The sequence below is a fragment of the Ranitomeya variabilis genome, chromosome 3 (assembly GCF_051348905.1).
Source record: "Ranitomeya variabilis isolate aRanVar5 chromosome 3, aRanVar5.hap1, whole genome shotgun sequence".
Classification (NCBI taxonomy): domain Eukaryota; kingdom Metazoa; phylum Chordata; class Amphibia; order Anura; family Dendrobatidae; genus Ranitomeya; species Ranitomeya variabilis.
Genome location: NC_135234.1, coordinates 443,071,971 through 443,097,119, shown reverse-complemented (window position 1 = coordinate 443,097,119; position 25,149 = coordinate 443,071,971). Strand labels below are relative to the sequence as shown.

The following is a 25,149-nucleotide window of genomic DNA, read 5'->3' as shown; positions in this document are numbered from 1 at the left end:
GGTACTTAGGGCGACGGGATGAGGGGGCAGCACCAAGATGAGGTGCAAAAAAATTCTGCCCTCTGCCAGACTGTATAATAAATCCTTTGTCTATGCGGGGGGGGGGGGCAGTTCCGGGATCAGAGGAGAGCCATTCAGCTTCCTGCTCTTTCGTGCAATCGCATTCAAACACTGCAGATATAGCTGCAGCAAGATGAGGTGACCTTACCAAGCAACAGACATCACAGCAGAGCGCAGCACGGGAGGGGAAACGCCAGCGCTATGAGCAGGTAAGCACTCAGAGCCAAAGATTTAGGGGTGGTGTTAGACTGGGGATTAGGTGGACTACTTCTATAGACTTGGGATTAGGCGGGTTATTTCTATAGACTGGGGTTAGGCGGTAAGGGGGCTAGTTCTATTGACTGGGGGTTATGGAGCCTACTAGTGGTAATAGGTGGCTATCACTATACACTGGAGGGCTCAGTTTTGAGAGTGGGGCAGCATGAATGGCTCATTATAGAGAGAAGAGTAGAGTGGAGGTTTCATTATTGAAAGATAGCAGCGTTGTATTAATGCACTGATGGTGGTTCTGGTGATGTAGTCATGTACTGATGGTAGTTCTGGTTCTGTATTTATGTACTGATGGATCATTTTAGTGATGTAGTCATCTGCATGGGTTCTTTTCAGTTGTCTTTTCTGACATCTTTTGGCCTCCTTTTTATTTAAATTGTATTAAATAAATTAGGTTACTTCTTTTAACAGCTTTGCGTCTTTGGAAACCTGAAGTGGCTAAAAGAAACTCAAAAGACTAAACATATGTGCTGTAAGTCGTTCTTACATTGCATATGTAGAATTCTGTGTAGCATTTATTTACTGCTTTTTACGTCAATGCTTAACTATAAAGTGCTGCGAAATATGTTGGCGCAATATAAAATAAAATTCCTATACTGAAACATAGCCATAGGTCAACATTCACTAGAGGCCAAAAGTTCGTTCATTCATTCTCAGTCTGTCAGATATGCATCTGCATACCGTTTGTTTTGCTGCACAGGAAAGAGCAGCTGTCTGCAAATAAATGTATATTATACAGTGTACATTCCTTTACAATGAGTCCCTATGGTGGACAAATGCCTCAGCATTCATTCGGCCATTGATCACTATTGGGCACATAGCTCCCGAGGCCCGTCAGCTGCACCTAGCCTAATGGAAATCAGAAATGGAATTGCATGTGTGAACAGAGTCTAAAGCTGCAAAGTGTCACTAGAGCGACTACCAGTGACACCTAGTGGATGCTTAGTAGATGACATCTTCATGTAACTAGAGGGACTACCAGTGACACCTAGTGGATGCTTAGTAGATGACATCTTCATGTAACTAGAGGGACTACCAGTGACACCTAGTGGATGCTTAGTAGATGACATCTTCATGTAACTAGAGGGACTACCAGTGACACCTAGTGGATGCTTAGTAGATGACATCTTCATATAACTAGAGCGACTACCAGTGACACCTAGTGGATGCTTAGTAGATGACATCTCCATGTACGCCGGAAGTGTAATGGCCAGGAGAATCATGATGATGACTGCTCATTATTACACGTAATGAACACAGAATTGCTCTAATTCCCTGCAGGCTAATATTGCGCCATTTCTAGCTTTGCAGCAGAAAAGCGAGACTCAGCCACGGTCCCATACACTTCTATGTGCGCCGTATTACAGCCCCACACAATTAAATGGCTGTGCCCAGGCACTGTGCACCTACATTACAGTCTGAAGAACTACTTCGTTAGCCGTAGCAACCACGGTCCTCTTGTTCTTTTTCAGCACCCCTCTGAGAAATTAAATCAGTAACTGGACCGGTTGCTATGGGCACCATTCTTTGTTGCCCTGATAAATCTTTCCCATAGCGTTTACATTTCAATGACCTCCAGCAGCAGAAATAGCACCAAATGTTTGTTTTAGTCCTGCAAATAACGACATGTCCCCCTCCACTATGAAATGGTACGGTCCGACGGGTCCGTACACTGCAGCCAATCAACTCTTGTCCGGAGAAGCAGTCCCCCCCTAGTTGCCACGCCTCCTGACGTGCGCCTGGTGCCTGCCGGGATTTGTAGTTTTCTCGGAGAGGTCAGCAATATGGCGGCGCCCCTGCCGGCGTCTGGTGTGCAGTGAGTGACGGCATGTGGCAGTACAGCTAGCGGCACCTAATGGTGAGTGACAGGGAGAAGCGCAAGGGAGAAGCGCAAGGCACAAGTGTGAACACGGCTCTAGTCTATGACACTGGCGCAGGTCCCTAATGACGAGCCTCAGAGGTTTCTTACACTGGCCAGGATAGTCACGGTTAAATCTTCCTGATAGTGGCAATCTAGCTGAATCCACAGTGCTAGTGGTGTGGTGGGATCTATAGGATCTATGATAGATCGGTGCTAATGTCTGCCAGGAGGGGCTGACCAGCCATGTCCCCAGTGTATATAGCACCAGGGGCAGACATCCGCCATACATGTGCTGGTAGATAACATAGAGATCAATCCAAATCTTTATTAATATGAGGTCAAATGCAGCGAGACACACAGGGCTGTTACAGATCATTGCGTCTTCAGCCTGCGCAACTGTTCACAATAACAGGACGCTTGACCAGGGGTGTACAAACTTCTCCATGCCTGCATGTAATCAGACTATGAGCTCTGCTGCTATTTATATATATATATACTAGATGGTGGCCCGATTCTAACGCATCGGGTATTCTAGTATATGTATGCTCACGTAGTATATTGGCCAGCCACATAGTATATTGCCCAGCCACATAGTATATTGCCCAGCCACATAGTATATTGCCCAGTCACGTAGTATATTGCCCAGCCACGTAGTATATTGGCCAGCCACGTAGTATATTGGCCAGCCACGTAGTATATTGGCCAGTCACGTAGTATATTGGCCAGTCACGTAGTATATTGCCCAGCCACGTAGTATATTGGCCAGCCACGTAGTATATTGGCCAGTCACGTAGTATATTGCCCAGCCACGTAGTATATTGCCCAGCCACGTAGTATATTGCCCAGCCACGTAGTATATTGCCCAGCCACGTAGTATATTGGCCAGCCACGTAGTATATTGGCCAGCCACGTAGTATATTGCCCAGCCACGTAGTATATTGCCTAGCCACTTAGTATATTGCCTAGCCACTTAGTATATTGCCTAGCGACGTAGTATATTGCCCAGTTACGTAGTATATTGCCCAGTGACGTAGTATATTGTCCAGAGCCACGTAGTATATTGCCCAGTTACGTAGTATATTGTCCAGAGCCACGTAGTATATTGCCCAGTTACGTAGTATATTGCCCAGTGACGTAGTATATTGTCCAGAGCCACGTAGTATATTGGCCAGCCACGTAGTATATTGGCCAGCCACGTAGTATATTGGCCAGCCACGTAGTATATTGGCCAGCCATGTAGTATATTGCCCAGTCACGTAGTATATTGCCCAGCCACGTAGTATATTGCCCAGCCACGTAGTATATTGCCCAGCCACGTAGTATATTGGCCAGCCACGTAGTATATTGCCCAGCCACGTAGTATATTGCCCAGCCATGTAGTATATTGCCCAGCCATGTAGTATATTGCCCAGCCATGTAGTATATTGCCCAGCCACGTAGTATATTGCCCAGCCACGTAGTATATTGCCCAGCGACGTAGTATATTGCCCAGCCACTTAGTATATTGCCTAGCGACGTAGTATATTGCTGAGTGACATAGTATATTTGCCCAGCCACGTAGTATATTGCCCAGTGACATAGTATATTGTCCAGAGCCATGTAGTATATTGCCCAGCGACGTAGTATATTGCCCAGTGACGTAGTATATTGTCCAGAGCCACGTAGTATATTGCCCAGTTATGTAGTATATTGCCCAGTGACGTAGTATATTGCCCAGTTACGTAGTATATTGTCCAGAGCCACGTAGTATATTGCCCAGTTACGTAGTATATTGCCCAGTGACATAATATATTGCCCAGTGACGTAGTATATTGTCCAGAGCCACGTTGTATATTGCCCAGTGACGTAGTATATTGCCCAGTGACGTAATATATTGCCCAGTGACGTAGTATATTGCCCAGTTACGTAGTATATTGTCCAGAGCCACGTAGTATATTGCCCAGTGACGTAATATATTGCCCAGTGACGTAGTATATTGCCCAGTTACGTAGTATATTGTCCAGAGCCACGTAGTATATTGCCCAGTGACGTAATATATTGCCCAGTGACGTAGTATATTGTCCAGAGCCACGTAGTATATTGCCCAGTGACGTAGTATATTGCCCAGTGACGTAATATATTGCCCAGTGACGTAGTATATTGCCCAGTTACGTAGTATATTGTCCAGAGCCACGTAGTATATTGCCCAGTTACGTAGTATATTGCCCAGTGACGTAATATATTGCCCAGTGACGTAGTATATTGCCCAGTTACGTAGTATATTGTCCAGAGCCACGTAGTATATTGCCCAGTGACGTAATATATTGCCCAGTGACGTAGTATATTGTCCAGAGCCACGTAGTATATTGCCCAGTTACGTAGTATATTGCCCAGTGACGTAGTATATTGCCCAGTGACGTAGTATATTGCCCAGTGACGTAGTATATTGTCCAGAGCCACGTAGTATATTGCCCAGTTACGTAGTATATTGCCCGGTGACGTAATATATTGCCCAGTGACGTAGTATATTGTCCAGAGCCACGTAGTATATTGCCCAGTGACGTAGTATATTGCCCAGTGACGTAGTATATTGCCCAGTGACGTAATATATTGCCCAGTGACGTAGTATATTGTCCAGAGCCACGTAGTATATTGCCCAGTTACGTAGTATATTGCCCAGTGACGTAATACATTGCCCAGTGACGTAGTATATTGTCCAGAGCCACGTAGTATATTGCCCAGTGACGTAGTATATTGCCCAGTGACGTAGTATATTGCCCAGCCACGTAGCATATTGCCCAGTGACGTAGTATATTGCCCAGTGACGTAGTATATTGCCCAGCGACGTAGTATATTGCCCAGCGACGTAGTATATTGCCCAGTGACGTAATATATTGCCCAGTGACGTAGTATATTGTCCAGAGCCACGTAGTATATTGCCCAGTTACGTAGTATATTGACCAGCCATGTAGTATATTGCCCAGCGACGTAGTATATTGCCCAGCGACGTAGTATATTGCCCAGTGACGTAGTATATTGCCCAGTGACAAAGTATATTGTCCAGAGCCATGTAGTATATTGCCCAGTGACGTAATATATTGCCCAGTGACGTAGTATATTGTCCAGAGCCACGTAGTATATAGCCCAGCCACGTAGTATATTGCCCAGTGACATAGTATATTGCCCAGTGACGTAGTATATTGCCCAGCCACGTAGTATATTGCCCAGTTACGTAGTATATTGCCCAGCCATGTAGTATATTGCCCAGTGACGTAGTATATTGCCCAGCCACGTAGTATATTGCCCAGCCATGTAGTATATTGCCCAGCGACGTAGTATATTGCCCAGCGACGTAGTATACAGCACAGCGATGTAGTATATTGCCCAGCCACGTAGTATATTGCCCAGTGACGTAGTATATTGCCCAGTGACGTAGTATATTGCCCAGCCACGTAGTATATTGCCCAGTTACGTAGTATATTGCCCAGCCATGTAGTATATTGCCCAGTGACGTAATATATTGCCCAGTGACGTAGTATATTGCCCAGTGACGTAGTATATTGCCCAGCCACGTAGTATATTGCCCAGTGACGTAGTATATTGCCCAGTGACGTAGTATATTGCCCAGCCACGTAGTATATTGCCCAGTTACGTAGTATATTGCCCAGCCATGTAGTATATTGCCCAGCGACGTAGTATATTGCCCAGTGACGTAGTATATTGCCCAGCCACGTAGTATATTGCCCAGCCATGTAGTATATTGCCCAGCCACGTAGTATATTGCCCAGCGACGTAGTATATTGCCCAGTGACGTAGTATATTGCCCAGCCACGTAGTATATTGCCCAGCCACGTAGTATATTGCCCAGCCATGTAGTATATTGCCCAGCGACGTAGTATATTGCCCAGCGACGTAGTATATTGCCCAGCGACGTAGTATATTGCCCAGCCACGCAGTATATTGCCCAGCGACGTAGTATATTGCCCAGCGACGTAGTATATTGCCCAGCCATGTAGTATATTGCCCAGCGACGTAGTATATTGCCCAGCGACGTAGTATATTGCCCAGCCACGCAGTATATTGCCCAGCCACGCAGTATATTGCCCAGCGACGTAGTATATTGCCCAGCGACGTAGTATATTGCCCAGCGACGTAGTATATTGCCCAGCCACGTAGTATATTGCCCAGCCACGTAGTATATTGCCCAGCGACGTAGTGTATTGCCCAGCGACGTGGTGTATTGCCCAGCGACGTAGTATATTGCCCAGCGACGTAGTATATTGCCCAGCGACGTAGTATATTGCCCAGCGACGTAGTATATTGCCCAGCCACGTAGTATATTGCCCAGCCATGTAGTATATTGCCCAGCGACGTAGTATATTGCCCAGCGACGTAGTATATTGCCCAGCCATGTAGTATATTGCCCAGCGATGTAGTATATTGCCCAGCGACGTAGTATATTGCCCAGTGACGTAGTATATTGCCCAGTGACGTAATATATTGCCCAGTGACGTAGTATATTGTCCAGAGCCACGTAGTATATTGCCCAGCCATGTAGTATATTGCCCAGCGACGTAGTATATTGCCCAGCGACGTAGTATATTGCCCAGTGACGTAATATATTGCCCAGTGACGTAGTATATTGTCCAGAGCCATGTAGTATATTGCCCAGTGACGTAATATATTGCCCAGTGACGTAGTATATTGTCCAGAGCCACGTAGTATATAGCCCAGCCACGTAGTATATTGCCCAGTGACGTAGTTGTTGTGAATTTGGATTCTGGGCTCCCCCGGTGGCCGCTTGTGGAATTGGACTTGTCATCCTCTTTCCTGTTTCACCTGATTCCATCAGTAGTGGGTGTCGCTATTTAAGCTCATTTCTCTGGTGGTTTCTTGCCGGTCAACAATGTTATCTGATGCCTCTCAGTGCTTGTTCCTGCTTCTAGACTACTACTAGATAAGTTGGACTTTTGTCCATGTTTTGTTTTGCCTATTTGTTCCAGTTCACAGCTGAAGTTTTGTTACTGTGTCTGGAAAGCTCTCGTTGATCAGGGATTGCTACTCTGGCGTTATGAGTTAATGCCAGAGTTTAAGGTAATCTCTGGATGGTGTTTTGTTAGTGTTTTTTTGCTGACCATGAAAGTATACTATCTGTCTTCTGCTATCTAGTAAGCGGACCTCAAATTTGCTAAGACTATTTTCCTGCTGCGTTTGTTGTTTCATCTGAACTCACCGTCATTATATGTGGGGGGCTACTGTCTTCTTTGGAATATTTCTCTAGAGGTGAGCCAGGTCTTATATTTCCCTCTGCTAGCTATTTAGGTCTTAGGCCAGAGCTGGGCATCTAGCGTTAAATAGGAAATGCTACCTGGCTATTTCTAGTTGCGCGGCAGGCTTAGTTCATGGTCAGTATAGTTCCATCTTCCGAGAGCTTGTCCCTCTATAGGCTTGCTATGATCTCTGCCTGCAGAGATCATGACAGTTTGACCGGCCCTTAAAGTGTTAAAGACCCAGGTTGAGAAAGGAGAGTTATAAGAAGTCTGCTGAAATTTTTTTTTTTTTTTTTTTTTTTTTTCCTCCAGTCTGCCTTGCTGCAGTCTTTTCTCTCTCTCTCCTCCTAATCTCTGTATGCTCTGTGTGCACCTGACAATAATGGATCTCCAGAGTGTAACTGCGGGTTTGAATAATCTCATCACGAAAGTACAAAATTTACAAGATTTTGTGGTACATGCTCCGGTATCTGAGCCGAGAATTCCTTTGCCGGAGTTTTTCACAGGGAATAGAGCTAGCTTCCAGAATTTCCGAAATAATTGTAAGCTTTATTTGTCCCTGAAGTCTCGTTCAGCTGGAGACCCTGCTCAGCAGGTTAGGATTGTGATTTCCTTGCTCAGGGGTGACCCTCAAGATTGGGCCTTCTCATTGCCAGCAGGGGATCCTGCGTTACGCGATGTGGATGCGTTTTTTCTGGCCTTGGGCTTGCTTTATGAGGAACCTCATTTGGAACTTCAGGCAGAAAAAACTTTGATGGCACTATCTCAGGGGCAAGACGAAGCTGAAGTTTTCTGCCAAAAATTCCGTAAATGGTCTGTGCTTACTCAGTGGAATGAGTGCGCCTTGGCGGCAACTTTCAGAGAAGGTCTCTCTGATGCCGTTAAGGATGTTATGGTGGGGTTCCCTTTGCCTGCAGGTCTGAATGAGTCCATGACAATGGCTATTCAGATTGATAGGCGTCTGCGGGAGCGCAAACCGGTGCACCATCTGGCGGTGTCTATGGAAAAGACGCCAGAAAGTATGCAGTGTGATAGAATTCTGTCCAGGAGCGAGCGACAGAATTTTAGACGGAAGAATGGATTGTGTTTCTATTGTGGGGATTCTACTCATGTTATATCAGCATGCTCTAGGCGTACAAAGAAGCTTGATAAGTCTGTTTCCATTAGCACCATTCAGTCTAAGTTTATTTTGTCTGTAACCCTGATTTGCTCTTTGTCATCCATTGCCACGGACGCCTATGTTGACTCTGGCGCCGCTCTGAGTCTTATGGATTGGTCCTTTGCCAATCGTTGTGGTTTTGATTTAGAGCCTTTGGAGACTCTTATTCCTCTGAAGGGGATTGACTCCACCCCATTGGCTAATAATAAACCACAATACTGGACACAAGTAACCATGCGTATCAATCCGGATCACCAGGAGATTATTCGTTTCCTGGTGCTGTATAATTTACATGACGATTTGGTACTGGGATTGCCATGGTTGCAGTCTCACAACCCAGTCTTGGACTGGAGAGCAATGTCTGTGTTGAGCTGGGGATGTAAGGGTATTCATGGGGACGTACCTTTGGTTTCTATTTCGTCGTCCATTCCCTCTGAAGTCCCTGAGTTCCTCTCTGATTATCAAGACGTCTTTGACGAACCCAAGCTTGGGTCGTTACCTCCGCACCGTGAGTGCGATTGTGCCATAGATTTGATACCGGGTTGTAAATATCCAAAGGGTCGTTTGTTTAATTTGTCTGTGCCGGAACATGCTGCTATGCGGGAATATATAAAGGAGTCTTTGGAAAAGGGACATATTCGTCCATCTTCTTCTCCCTTGGGAGCTGGGTTTTTCTTTGTCTCAAAAAAAGACGGCTCTTTGAGACCATGTATTGATTATCGGCTTCTGAATAAGATCACTGTTAAGTATCAATACCCATTGCCATTGCTTACTGATTTGTTTGCTCGTATAGAGGGTGCTAAGTGGTTCTCTAAAATTGATCTTCGTGGGGCGTATAATTTGGTGCGGATCAGGCAGGGGGATGAGTGGAAGACCGCATTTAATACGCCCGAGGGCCACTTTGAGTATTTGGTCATGCCTTTTGGTCTTTCTAATGCCCCTTCAGTTTTCCAGTCTTTTATGCATGATATTTTCCGCGATTTTCTGGATAAATTTATGATAATATATCTGGATGATATTCTGATTTTTTCTGATGACTGGGACTCTCATGTCCAGCAGGTCAGGAGAGTTTTTCAGGTTCTGCGGTCTAATTCTTTATGTGTGAAGGGGTCTAAGTGCGTTTTTGGGGTCCAGAAAATTTCCTTTTTGGGGTATATTTTTTCTCCCTCTTCCATTGAGATGGATCCCGTCAAGGTGCAAGCTATTTGTGACTGGACTCAGCCCTCCTCTCTTAAGGGTCTTCAGAGATTTTTGGGCTTTGCCAACTTTTACCGCCGATTTATTGCTGGTTTTTCGGATGTCGTTAAACCACTGACTGATTTGACCAGACAAGGCGCTGATGTTGCTAATTGGTCCCCTCATGCTGTAGAGGCCTTTCAGGAGCTTAAGCGCCGTTTTGCCTCTGCCCCTGTGTTGCGTCAGCCTGATGTGAATCTGCCTTTTCAGGTTGAGGTTGACGCTTCGGAGATCGGAGCTGGGGCAGTGTTGTCGCAGAAAGGTTCCGACTGCTCCGTCATTAGGCCTTGTGCCTTCTTTTCTCGCAAATTTTCGCCCGCAGAGCGGAATTATGATGTTGGGAATCGGGAGCTTTTGGCCATGAAGTGGGCGTTTGAGGAGTGGCGCCATTGGCTCGAGGGGGCTAGACATCAGGTGGTGGTATTGACTGACCACAAAAATTTGATTTATCTTGAGACTGCCAGACGCCTGAATCCTAGACAGGCGCGCTGGTCTTTATTTTTTTCTCGCTTTAATTTTGTGGTGTCATACCTACCGGGTTCTAAGAATGTTAAGGCAGATGCTCTTTCTAGGAGTTTTGACCCGGACTCTCCTGGTAATTCTGAACCCACAGGTATCCTTAGGGAGGGAGTAATTTTGTCGGCCGTTTCTCCTGATCTGCGGCGGTCCTTGCAAGAGTTTCAGGCGGATAGACCGGATCGTTGTCCGCCTGATAGACTGTTTGTTCCGGATGATTGGACCAGCAGAGTCATCTCTGAGGTACATTCTTCTGCATTGGCAGGTCATCCCGGAATTTTTGGTACCAGGGATTTGGTGGCAAGATCCTTCTGGTGGCCTTCTCTGTCACGAGATGTGCGAGTCTTTGTGCAGTCATGTGACGTTTGTGCTCGGGCCAAGTCTTGTAGTTCTCGGGCTAGCGGACTGCTGTTGCCCTTGCCTATTCCTAAGAGGCCTTGGACACACATCTCGATGGATTTTATTTCAGATCTGCCTGTTTCCCAGAAGATGTCTGTCATCTGGGTGGTCTGTGACCGTTTCTCTAAAATGGTCCATTTGGTTCCTCTGCCCAAGTTGCCTTCTTCTTCTGAGTTGGTTCCTCTGTTTTTTCAGAATGTTGTCCGATTGCACGGTATTCCTGAGAATATTGTTTCTGACAGAGGTACCCAATTTGTGTCTAGATTTTGGCGGGCATTCTGTGCTAGGATGGGCATAGATTTGTCTTTTTCGTCTGCTTTTCACCCTCAGACTAATGGCCAGACCGAGCGGACTAATCAGACCCTTGAGACATATCTGAGGTGTTTTGTCTCTGCTGACCAGGATGATTGGGTTGCTTTTTTGCCATTGGCAGAGTTCGCCCTCAATAATCGGGCCAGTTCTTCCACCTTGGTGTCCCCGTTTTTCTGTAATTCGGGGTTTCACCCTCGATTTTCCTCCGGTCAGGTGGAATCCTCGGATTGTCCTGGAGTGGATGCGGTGGTAGAGAGATTGCATCACATTTGGGGGCAGGTTATGGACAATTTGAAGTTGTCCCAGGAGAAGACTCAGCGTTTTGCCAACCGTCATCGTCGTGTTGGTTCTCGGCTTTGTGTTGGAGATTTAGTGTGGTTGTCTTCTCGTTTTGTCCCTATGAGGGTCTCTTCTCCTAAGTTTAAACCTCGGTTCATCGGCCCTTATAGAATATTGGAGATTCTTAATCCTGTTTCTTTCCGTTTGGACCTCCCTGCGTCCTTTTCCATTCATAACGTTTTTCATCGGTCGTTATTGCGCAGGTATGAGGTACCTGTTGTACCTTCAGTTGAGCCTCCTGCTCCGGTGTTGGTTGAGGGTGAGTTGGAGTACGTTGTGGAGAAAATTTTGGACTCTCGTGTTTCCAGACGGAAACTCCAGTATCTGGTCAACTGGAAGGGTTACGGCCAGGAGGATAATTCTTGGGTCAATGCATCTGATGTTCATGCTTCTGATCTTGTTCGTGCCTTCCATAGGGCTCATCCTGGTCGCCCTGGTGGATCTGGTGAGGGTTCGGTGCCCCCTCCTTGAGGGGGGGGTACTGTTGTGAATTTGGATTCTGGGCTCCCCCGGTGGCCGCTTGTGGAATTGGACTTGTCATCCTCTTTCCTGTTTCACCTGATTCCATCAGTAGTGGGTGTCGCTATTTAAGCTCATTTCTCTGGTGGTTTCTTGCCGGTCAACAATGTTATCTGATGCCTCTCAGTGCTTGTTCCTGCTTCTAGACTACTACTAGATAAGTTGGACTTTTGTCCATGTTTTGTTTTGCCTATTTGTTCCAGTTCACAGCTGAAGTTTTGTTACTGTGTCTGGAAAGCTCTCGTTGATCAGGGATTGCTACTCTGGCGTTATGAGTTAATGCCAGAGTTTAAGGTAATCTCTGGATGGTGTTTTGTTAGTGTTTTTTTGCTGACCATGAAAGTATACTATCTGTCTTCTGCTATCTAGTAAGCGGACCTCAAATTTGCTAAGACTATTTTCCTGCTGCGTTTGTTGTTTCATCTGAACTCACCGTCATTATATGTGGGGGGCTACTGTCTTCTTTGGAATATTTCTCTAGAGGTGAGCCAGGTCTTATATTTCCCTCTGCTAGCTATTTAGGTCTTAGGCCAGAGCTGGGCATCTAGCGTTAAATAGGAAATGCTACCTGGCTATTTCTAGTTGCGCGGCAGGCTTAGTTCATGGTCAGTATAGTTCCATCTTCCGAGAGCTTGTCCCTCTATAGGCTTGCTATGATCTCTGCCTGCAGAGATCATGACACGTAGTATATTGCCCAGTGACGTAGTATATTGCCCAGCCACGTAGTATATTGCCCAGTTACGTAGTATATTGCCCAGCCATGTAGTATATTGCCCAGCGACATAGTATATTGCCCAGTGACGTAGTATATTGCCCAGTGACGTAGTATATTGCCCAGCCACGTAGTATATTGCCCAGCCACGTAGTATATTGCCCAGCCATGTAGTATATTGCCCAGCGACGTAGTATATTGCCCAGCGACGTAGTATATTGCCCAGTGACGTAGTATATTGCCCAGTGACGTAGTATATTGCCCAGCCACGTAGTATATTGCCCAGCCATGTAGTATATTGCCCAGCGACGTAGTATATTGCCCAGCGACGTAGTATACAGCACAGCGATGTAGTATATTGCCCAGCCATGTAGTATATTGCCCAGCGACGTAGTATATTGCCCAGCGACGTAGTATATTGCCCAGTGACGTAATATATTGCCCAGTGACGTAGTATATTGTCCAGAGCCACGTAGTATATTGCCCAGTTACGTAGTATATTGCCCAGCCATGTAGTATATTGCCCAGCGACGTAGTATATTGCCCAGCGACGTAGTATATTGCCCAGTGACGTAGTATATTGCCCAGTGACGTAATATATTGCCCAGTGACGTAGTATATTGTTCAGAGCCATGTAGTATATTGCCCAGTGACGTAATATATTGCCCAGTGACGTAGTATATTGTCCAGAGCCACGTAGTATATAGCCCAGCCACGTAGTATATTGCCCAGTGACGTAGTATATTGCCCAGTGACGTAGTATATTGCCCAGCCACGTAGTATATTGCCCAGTTACGTAGTATATTGCCCAGCCATGTAGTATATTGCCCAGCGACATAGTATATTGCCCAGTGACGTAGTATATTGCCCAGTGACGTAGTATATTGCCCAGCCACGTAGTATATTGCCCAGCCACGTAGTATATTGCCCAGCCATGTAGTATATTGCCCAGCGACGTAGTATATTGCCCAGCGACGTAGTATATTGCCCAGTGACGTAGTATATTGCCCAGTGACGTAGTATATTGCCCAGCCACGTAGTATATTGCCCAGCCATGTAGTATATTGCCCAGCGACGTAGTATATTGCCCAGCGACGTAGTATACAGCACAGCGATGTAGTATATTGCCCAGCCATGTAGTATATTGCCCAGCGACGTAGTATATTGCCCAGCGACGTAGTATATTGCCCAGTGACGTAATATATTGCCCAGTGACGTAGTATATTGTCCAGAGCCACGTAGTATATTGCCCAGTTACGTAGTATATTGCCCAGCCATGTAGTATATTGCCCAGCGACGTAGTATATTGCCCAGCGACGTAGTATATTGCCCAGTGACGTAGTATATTGCCCAGTGACGTAATATATTGCCCAGTGACGTAGTATATTGTTCAGAGCCATGTAGTATATTGCCCAGTGACGTAATATATTGCCCAGTGACGTAGTATATTGTCCAGAGCCACGTAGTATATAGCCCAGCCACGTAGTATATTGCCCAGTGACGTAGTATATTGCCCAGCCACGTAGTATATTGCCCAGTTACGTAGTATATTGCCCAGCCAAGTAGTATATTGCCCAGTTACGTAGTATATTGCCCAGCCATGTAGTATATTGCCCAGTGACGTAGTATATTGCCCAGCCACGTAGTATATTGCCCAGCCATGTAGTATATTGCCCAGCGACGTATATTGCCCAGCGACGTAGTATACAGCACAGCGATGTAGTATATTGCCCAGCCATGTAGTATATTGCCCAGCGACGTAGTATATTGCCCAGCGACGTAGTATATTGCCCAGTGACGTAATATATTGCCCAGTGACGTAGTATATTGTCCAGAGCCACGTAGTATATTGCCCAGTTACGTAGTATATTGCCCAGCCATGTAGTATATTGCCCAGCGACGTAGTATATTGCCCAGCGACGTAGTATATTGCCCAGTGACGTAGTATATTGCCCAGTGACGTAGTATATTGCCCAGTGACGTAATATATTGCCCAGTGACGTAGTATATTGTCCAGAGCCATGTAGTATATTGCCCAGTGACGTAATATATTGCCCAGTGACGTAGTATATTGTCCAGAGCCACGTAGTATATAGCCCAGCCACGTAGTATATTGCCCAGTGACGTAGTATATTGCCCAGTTACGTAGTATATTGCCCAGCCATGTAGTATATTGCCCAGTGACGTAATATATTGCCCAGTGACGTAGTATATTGCCCAGCCACGTAGTATATTGCCCAGTGACGTAGTATATTGCCCAGCCACGTAGTATATTGCCCAGCCATGTAGTATATTGCCCAGCGACGTAGTATATTGCCCAGCGACGTAGTATATTGCCCAGCGACGTAGTATATTGCCCAGCCACGTAGTATATTGCCCAGCGACGTAGTATATTGCCCAGCCACGTAGTATATTGCCCAGCTATGTAGTATATTGCCCAGTGACGTAGTATATTGCCCAGCCACGTAGTATATTGCACAGTCACGTAGTATATTGCCCAGCCACGTAGTATATTGCCAGCGACGTAGTATATTGCCCAGCGACGTAGTATATTGCCCAGCCACGTAGTATATTGCCCAGCGACGTAGTATATTGCCCAGCCACGTAGTATATTGCCCAGCGACGTAGTATATTGCCCAGCGACGTAGTATATTGCCCAGCCACGCAGTATATTGCCCAGCCACGCAGTATATTGCCCAGCGACGTAGTATATTGCCCAGCGACGTAGTATATTGCCCAGCGACGTAGTATATTGCCCAGCCACGTAGTATATTGCCCAGCGACGTAGTGTATTGCCCAGCGACGTGGTGTATTGCCCAGCGACGTAGTATATTGCCCAGCGACGTAGTATATTGCCCAGCGACGTAGTATATTGCCCAGCGACGTAGTATATTGCCCAGCCACGTAGTATATTGCCCAGCCATGTAGTATATTGCCCAGCGACGTAGTATATTGCCCAGCGACGTAGTATATTGCCCAGCCATGTAGTATATTGCCCAGCGATGTAGTATATTGCCCAGCGACGTAGTATATTGCCCAGTGACGTAGTATATTGCCCAGTGACGTAATATATTGCCCAGTGACGTAGTATATTGTCCAGAGCCACGTAGTATATTGCCCAGTTACGTAGTATATTGCCCAGCCATGTAGTATATTGCCCAGCGACGTAGTATATTGCCCAGCGACGTAGTATATTGCCCAGTGACGTAATATATTGCCCAGTGACGTAGTATATTGTCCAGAGCCATGTAGTATATTGCCCAGTGACGTAATATATTGCCCAGTGACGTAGTATATTGTCCAGAGCCACGTAGTATATAGCCCAGCCACGTAGTATATTGCCCAGTGACGTAGTATATTGCCCAGTGACGTAGTATATTGCCCAGCCACGTAGTATATTGCCCAGTGATGTAATATATTGCCCAGTGACGTAGTATATTGTCCAGAGCCACGTAGTATATTGCCCAGCCACGTAGTATATTGCCCAGCCATGTAGTATATTGCCCAGCGACGTAGTATATTGCCCAGCGACGTAGTATACAGCACAGCGATGTAGTATATTGCCCAGCCATGTAGTATATTGCCCAGCGACGTAGTATATTGCCCAGCGACGTAGTATATTGCCCAGCGACGTAATATATTGCCCAGTGACGTAGTATATTGTCCAGAGCCACGTAGTATATTGCCCAGTTACGTAGTATATTGCCCAGCCATGTAGTATATTGCCCAGCGACGTAGTATATTGCCCAGCGACGTAGTATATTGCCCAGTGACGTAGTATATTGCCCAGTGACGTAGTATATTGTCCAGAGCCATGTAGTATATTGCCCAGTGACGTAATATATTGCCCAGTGACGTAGTATATTGTCCAGAGCCACGTAGTATATAGCCCAGCCACGTAGTATATTGCCCAGTGACGTAGTATATTGCCCAGTTACGTAGTATATTGCCCAGCCATGTAGTATATTGCCCAGTGATGTAATATATTGCCCAGTGACGTAGTATATTGCCCAGCCACGTAGTATATTGCCCAGTGACGTAGTATATTGCCCAGCCACGTAGTATATTGCCCAGCCATGTAGTATATTGCCCAGCGACGTAGTATATTGCCCAGCGACGTAGTATATTGCCCAGCGACGTAGTATATTGCCCAGCCACGTAGTATATTGGCCAGCCACGTAGTATATTGCCCAGCGACGTAGTATATTGCCCAGCGACGTAGTATATTGCCCAGCCACGTAGTATATTGGCCAGCCACGTAGTATATTGCCCAGCTATGTAGTATATTGCCCAGTGACGTAGTATATTGCCCAGCGACGTAGTATATTGCCCAGCCACGTAGTATATTGCCCAGCGACGTAGTATATTGCCCAGCGACGTAGTATATTGCCCAGTGACGTAGTATATTGCCCAGCCACGTAGTATATTGCACAGTCACGTAGTATATTGCCCAGCCACGTAGTATATTGCCAGCGACGTAGTATATTGCCCAGCCACGTAGTATATTGCCCAGCCACGTAGTATATTGCCCAGCGACGTAGTATATTGCCCAGCCACGTAGTATATTGCCAGCGACGTAGTATATTGCCCAGTGACGTAGTATAGTGCCCAGCGACGTAGTATATTGCCCAGCGACGTAGTATACAGCACAGAGCCACTTAGTATATTGCCCAGTGACGAAGTATATTGCCCAGTGACGTAAGTGACAGGTTAAAAAATAAAAAAATAAACATACTCACCTTCCGATCCGAAGTCCCCTTGTAGTTCTAACATACTCACACATACTTGTAGTTCTGTCGCCTGCAGCTTGCGGTCCCTGTGTGTGCTGACGCCGCGGTCACATGACCGTGACGTCATGGCAGGTCCTGTTCGCGCAGGCGCACAGGGCCTGTGATGACGCCGCGGTCACATGACCGTGACGTTATGGCAGGTCCTTCTGCCATGCGCTAAGTGGTACCGGAATCTGCCGCTTGCACAGAGCGGTTACCGGAGGGTGGCGAGGAGCGGGAAAGGCAGCGGAAGGTTAGTATATAATGATTTTTTAGTTTTTTTTTAAACATTAGATCCTTTTACTGTTGACGCTGCATAGGCTGCGTCAATAGTTAATCTTGGTCACACAGGGTTAATAGCGGCGGTAACGGAGTGTGTTACCCGCGGCATAACTCGGTCCGTTACCGCTGCCATTAACCCTGTGTGAGCGGAGGGGTGTATGCGGGCGCCGGGCAGTGAGTGCGGGGAGTAAGGAGCGGCCATTTTTTTCCAGACTGTGCGCGTCGCTGATTGGTCGCGGCAGCCATGACAGGCAGCTGCCGAGACCAATCAGCGAACGAATAACCGCGACAGAAAGACGGAAGTGCCCTTAGACAATTATATAGTAGATATATATATATATATATATATTTCCATCTATGTATCGGTGCATTCGATAGACATACAGCTATTATTTGAATAGTTTTGGCTGACTGTTTGCGTTATATGTTCTGGTAGATGTGCGCGCTGCATGTAAGGGGCAGGCTCAGAAGCTGCGGTCTCCTACAGTGCGGATGTCACCTGCCTCTAACAAGCAGCTACGAGAGCTAGATCTGATTGCATCTGTTTAACCTCTTAGATACCGCTGTTAATTAAAGCCATAAACAAAGTTTACACATACTGTAAATAGTTTAGAAGCATAAAGCTTTATTATTTTTATTATAAAGAGAGAAAAGCATTTTAGAACGTGCGTGGAGACACCATCGTACAATTATCAACCAACATACAACATTAAAGGGGTTATTCACTACTCGGACAACCGCTTCTCAATTCCTGTAGCCCCTTGTATAAAAATGATCAGCCCCTCTGGTGCTGGCGCCATTCCGGCAGCGATGGCACTGGCTTTCCCGACCCTGGAGCCAATCAGGGGCAGCTTCACTCTCACTTCCCTGACACAAAACTGACATTGAAGGAATTCAGAGTAGAGCAACGGCTCTCGCTCCTTCCGGGTGTTCGTTTGGTCTGAAGGAACTGAAAATGATGCTGCCACTGATTGGCTCCGGGGCTACCGGCATATCATCACGCAATCCACGGGAGAGCCAGTACCGTCACGGCTGGAACGGCGCCAGCACCACAGGCGAGTATAGGCTGATATTTTACATGGGGGAATATAGAGATCGAGAAGGGGTTGTTCAAGTAGTGGACAGGCTCGTTAATCCTATACATTAAAATATATCTAAAAATGCCTCAAAAATGAAACAAATTGATATATGGTGTTGAAGGGACATACAAAAATAGTTTAATGTGGGATAAATCCCCTTAAAATGTTGGACATTCCTAATATATACATTTTTTTTCTACAATAATGCAATGTCACCAGTGACAGAAGCATATATACGGGGAAAAAGTGCTTAGTACATAAATTACGAATTCATGGAAATTCATTGAATGAATAATAAAGAGATAACACTATATGCACAATAAAGTGCGAGAGGTTCTAGAACGTAAGTATGCAAAACGTGCCTGCAAAATGCTAAAGGAGTGCTCCATAGATAATGGTGTACATGACTGTCTCCCCCGTTTTCCTCTGCAGCTTTATGGTACAATGCGGCCTTCATCATTACTTTTCTGCCTGAACATCTTGAAGCCAAAGTTAATCTCCGTGCGCCACTTGGCAACGGCTGTGGGGAGAAGCAAACAAGGAGACGATCTTCCGACCTTCCAGTACGTTGGGCAGAAACTTAGACGGAAGGAGCGGGTTTTTGTATGGGGCTTCTCTTACACAGGAGCCTTGGGGATCCCAAGCTTTGTAGTACCTGATAAAGGCAAGAAAAAACGTAGACAATATCAGCTAACTCCCTATCGCCTTGATGTGGACGAAAAGGTAAATTGTTACCTCAAAGCATGAAATACCGTACAGACGTGATACTTTAAGACAGCACTATATTTCTCATCAGTTCACATTTTCCACAATCAATTTTTGATGCTTTCAGTCCAAAATAAAAGTGTGCATAGAAAATTCACAAAAAAAAGTTATGAATGCTTAAATATAAAGAAATAAATTATCTTGCTGTGGGGGCTCAACCACATAGGAAAGCTGTGTGAATATTTCCTGAGTGGTTGCACACTATATCTACAGGTCACTGTATTTGAAGAAAATACATTTTTTTTCTTATTAAATCTGTCGTCCAGCACCACTGACTTCTACAGCAGAGGTGAGCAGTGCCAAGGAAGTTACACCACCACCCAACTGTCTGCACCCACAGAAGATACCTACGATAGAAACAAAATGAGCAAATACCCTGTCGTAAGTAAATGTGAATAACATGGGGTACTTAGTTGACGCTATTTTGATTTTAAAAAAAAAGCGTAAAAGTCATCCCACCGCGACATGGTGTACCCAATCGGGACAGTACCTAACTCCTGTAGTTCCCCTTATTATGTGTCAGCAGATTTCTAAATAGATGGGGGCAGAGCGGGACCCGGACCCGACTGTTCAGACTCAGACATCTGCCCACATCTATTTTGACATTTGCTGACACATTGTGAGGTGAACTACAAGTTAGGTACCATCCCGATTGGGTACACCTTGTCGCGGTGGGATGACTTTTATTTAAATCAAAATAGTGTTAACTATGTGTCCTATTTAATTTACTATTACAATTTACTTATTTACTTACTACAGAGGATTTATTACTTTATGGCTTTATTTTTATCTTTGGTTTTCTCTGTTAAATAGCCACAGTGTGTATTTGCACCTCCTGATTGCATTTATACCTACCGGTACATATATTCCGGCTCATTTCTTTTGATTTCCTGTATGATACCTTTTGATTATGCGCTCGTCTCAGCAGGATGTAATGTCATCAACACTGTTCACCTCCGACACAAAAGTGAATGGTTTAGATGACCCTTGTAATTCTCTATACATTTGGGTCCCAAGTCTTTTCTTTCCTTCTTTCCAAACAACCATGTTAGAAGTTTGAGTATGTGGCTGCTACTCCTTTTAATATCTATGGGACAGATGGAAACAGCCAGACACTGTACTCAACCTGATGTTTATCACTTATAGGCGGAATACAAAATGTTTACCGTAATATGATGAAATTGTTAAGGAATCTCTAAGCTGTATGCCCATGATGAGCTTTTGGTGCGTTTTTGACATTGCATATTAACGCAGCATCTTAGAGTTCCGGGGATTTATAGAAATCTCGTGTACCCACTGTTATTTTTTTTTACATAATCTGACCTGCGGTGCGTGTTTCAAATCCGCCTATTGTCAATTTCTCTTGTGAGTATTCCAAGTTTTATGTGCTTGATTTCCCCATAAGAATTGCATTCAACGTAGAAAATCTACAAATAAAACACACCTAAGGGTTTTTAGTGCATTTCCACATCGGAAACTTACCAAAAACGCATTAAATCTGAACATGACGTTTTGTCAAAGCAAAATACAAAAATAAAGCTGATTTATTTAAAATATGACTCATCAAAAAGAGATAAAAACTGCAGCATCAGAAACACCATAAAGACGCAAGGAACCTAATTTATATAATATATGTGAAAATGCTGCAGAAAATCTGTGACACCAAAATCTCATCATCGGCACATAGCCCTAAAAAAGAATGATCGTGTTACGAGGTGAAATAAGGCCAGGTTCATATTGCGTTAATGGCAGTACGCTGATGGCATCCGTTACACAGTGGCACTAATGCTATGTAACGGATGCGTTAGCGCACCGATTGACTGCCATTATGTAGCGCGTCGCTGTCACATGTCATAATCAGCATGCGTTAGCGATGTCCTGTCATTCTGTGATGGACCCTTGGACGCGGGCTGCAGCGTTTCGGGGTCCGTCACCGCTAGCGTAGGTGGAGCATCTGTGCTATCGCGATCGCATAACGCAATCTTTAAAAGGCTCTAGCGTTGTGCAGTCCGTTTAACGCATGCATTGAACGGACTGCACCAACGCAAATATGAACCTGGCCTAAAAATGACTATTTTAATCCTCATGATATATAAGGTTTTCTACACTTTAGATGTACAGATATATATATTTTTTTCTGCATTGTATCGTCCCTCAGATCTCATCTGCGGCCTGTGGTTACGGCTTTACACTGCTATCATCCAAGACGAGCGATGTCACAAAAGTGTGGGGAATGGGATTAAATAAGGATTCACAAATAGGATTCCATAGAAGCCGGCGTGATCGAAGTAAGCATTTCCTCATACGTGTTATGCCATGCAGGGGCGTAATGACCACGGTCAGAGGTTGCGATCGGGCCTGTGTGATGTAACGGTTCGCCGACGCTAGCAGAAACTTCAACTGGATGTGCGTCCTCAGACGCACAGTCAGTTGGTGTATTGCGGCACACAGACCCGTTAGGTCCGTGCGCTGCAATACACACTGCCGGCCAATCGGAGTACAGCAGCTGACGTCGGCGTGCACGTGACCGGGGGTGCATGGCAATGACTTCATGCGCTCCTGACGCTTGTGCGCTGAAGTCCGCTGCCAGCTTCAGAAGAGGACACCGCACAGCGGGGGAGCAGAGGGAAGGTGAGAATAATGGTTTATAGTTTTTATATGCATTAAAAAGCAGTGGTTGGGCGACATATACAAGGATGGGGAATATATATACCAACATGTTGCCAAGGATAAGGGACATATACCAGGATGGGGGATATATATACCAGGATGGGACCCAGGATATTGGATATATATATATATGGCTTACAGCCATAATTGATCATTATGGCTTATAGACAATGAAAACCCAAAAGTCTAATTTTCTGACATAATGACTTTTGGGTTTTCATTGGCTGTAAGCCATAATCATCAACATCAACAGGAATAAACACTTGAAATAGATCACTCTGTTTGTAATGACTCTATATAATATATGAGTTTTTGTATTGAAGAACTGAAATAAATTAACTTTTTGATGATATTCTAATTTTGTGAGATGCACCTGTGTGTGTGATATACTGTATATACGCTGCTCAAAAAATAAAGGGAACACTTAAACAGCAGAATATAACTACAAGTAAATCAAACTTCTGTGAAATCAAACTGTCCACTTAGGACAATCAATTTCACATGCTGTTGGGCAAATGGAATAGACAACAGATGGAAATTATTGGCAATTATCAAGACACACTCAATAAAGGAGTGGTTCTGCAGATGGGGAGTATTTAGCCCCATATGATTGGAGGTATCACTATAGGGTCCACTTGGGACCTGTCCTTGTTAGGACAGGAGCAATACTGGGGCACGACAGGGAGTCTAGGAAATTATTACATACCGCTTATGTCTCTCCCCATATATATTCCCCTTTTTCTTGTGTGGATCCATTTCTCGGCGAGGTACTTCCGGAAGGATGCTGGGATCTTTTGTCCGTCAACAGTGGTGAGACCAAACCATTTTTTTTAATGAGCACTGGTTTGCACGAGCACTTTATTTGGTTTGTGATATTTGTCCTTTTAATAATTTATTAAAGGTTATGTTTTAATATTTGGGGACCCCTCCAGGCTATATTTGTTGGTTCTGTAGGTGGAGACCACAGACCACATCTCAGTACCAATGCTCTCTGGCTGATGTTTTGGTCACTTTTGAATGTTGGTTGTACTTTCACTCTCGTGGTAGCATGAGACGGACTCTACAACCCACACAAGTGGCTCAGGTAGTGCAGCTCATCCAGGATGGCACATCAATGAGAGCTGTGGCAAGAAGGTTTACTGTGTCAGCGTAGTGTCCAGAGGCTGGAGGCACTACCAGGAGACAGGCCAGTACACCAGGAGATGTGGAGGGGGCCGTAGGAGGGCAACAACCCAGTAGCAGGACCGCTCCCTCAGCCTTTGTGCAAGGAGGAACAGGTGGAGCACTGCCAGAGCCCTGCAAAATGACCTCGAGCAGGCCACAAATGTGCAAGTGTCTGCACAAACGGTTAGAAACAGACTCCATGAGGATCGTCTGATTAACCGACATCCACAGATGGGGGTTGTGCTCACAGCCCAACACTGTGCAGGACGCCTGGTATTTGCCACAGAACACCAGGATTGGCAAATTCGCCACTGGCACCCTGTGCTCTTCACAGATGAAAGCAGGTTCACACTGAGCACATGTGACAGACGTGACAGAGTCTGGAGACGTCATGAAGAGCGATCTGCTGCCTGCAACATCATTGAGCATGACCAGTTTGGCAGTGGGTCAGTAATGGTGTGGGGTGGCATTTCTTTGGAGGGCCGCACAGCCCTCCATGTGCTTGCCAGAGGTAGCCTGACTACCATTAGGTACCGAGATGGGATCCTCAGACCCCTTGTGAGACCATATGCTGGTGCGATTGGCCCTAGGTTCCTCCTAATGCAGGACTATGCCAGACCTCATGTGGCTTGAATGTGTCAGCAGTTCCTGCAAGATGAAGGCATTGAATCTATGGACTGGCCCGCCCATTCCCCAGACCTGAATCCGATTGAACACATCTGGGACATGATGTCTCGCACCATCCACCAATGTCACGTTGCACCACAGACTGTCCAGGAGTTGGCGAATGCTTTAGTCCAGGTCTGGCAGGAGATCTCTCAGGAGACCATCCGCCGCCTCATCACGAGTATTCCCATGTGTTGTAGGGAGGTCATACAGGCACACGTGGAAGCCACACACACTACTGAGCATCATTTCCTTGTCTTGAGGCATTTCCACTGAAGTTGGATCAGTCTGTAACTTCATTTTGCACTTTAATTTTGAGCATCATTCCAACTCCAGACTTCCGTGGGATAATAGTTGTGATTTACGTTGATCATTTTTTGGTTTTATTGTTCTCAACACATTTCACTATGTAGTGAATAAAGATTTACAACTGGAATATATCTTTCAGTGATATCTAGGATATGGGATTTGAGTTTTCTCTTTATTTTTCTGAGCAGTGTATATATAACATATATCTCCCAGGATGCAGGGGGGCCCCAGTCCAAATCTGGCACTGGAGCTCATCGGACTGTAGTTACTCCACTGATGCTATGACATGATGCATAAGCATTCAGTCACATTGTACGGCCTAGTAATCTAGTGTCTGTTTCTGCTAGGAAGAAATCTAATACAAGCTGATTTTTTTCCCATTTATACTTTGTCTCAGGTTAATGGTAATATATGTCTAATAGTTTAAAGAAAAATATTTAGAATTGAGAATCCTCACTGGTTGATACCTTTTTAATGGCTAACTGAAAAGATGGTAACAAATTGCAAGCTTTCGAGACTACTCAGGTCCCTTCATCAGGCATAGACTAATAGAAATTCTGAAGAATCACATATTTATGCACAACACAGCACAGAAATACCATAGATAAGACAGGTGACATGAAGCAGAACTACCATTATGTGAGTGATAAACAGTTATGTCCATAAATATTGGAACAGTTCATAGTTAAGGAGTGTGAATATTTTATTATCCTTTGATTGGGGTCTGGTTCTATGTTATGATGCCCCCACACGGTCTGAAGAGCAAATTCCTTAATTGATGTAAAAAGACATAAATCCATGTGGCACATTCTT

General features: G+C 45.3%; 1 protein-coding gene across 3 annotated transcripts in view; it reads left to right on the top strand.

Annotated features, from left to right (window-relative positions):
• Nucleotides 1-2,052: 2,052 nt before the first annotated feature.
• Nucleotides 2,053-25,149, top strand: part of RCC1L (RCC1 like) — an 86,668-nt gene continuing 63,571 nt past the window's right edge. Inside the window, exons 1-3 of one of the 3 annotated variants that reach the window (XM_077296453.1) lie at nucleotides 2,053-2,188; nucleotides 19,195-19,485; nucleotides 21,686-21,815. In XM_077296453.1, the coding sequence (XP_077152568.1) occupies nucleotides 2,186-2,188; nucleotides 19,195-19,485; nucleotides 21,686-21,815 (424 nt within the window). In that variant the 5' untranslated portion in view covers nucleotides 2,053-2,185. Of the gene's footprint in view, nucleotides 2,189-17,430; nucleotides 17,655-19,194; nucleotides 19,486-21,685; nucleotides 21,816-25,149 lie in introns of those variants that run through there. The other 2 variants (XM_077296454.1, XM_077296455.1) reach the window with 2 other exon arrangements.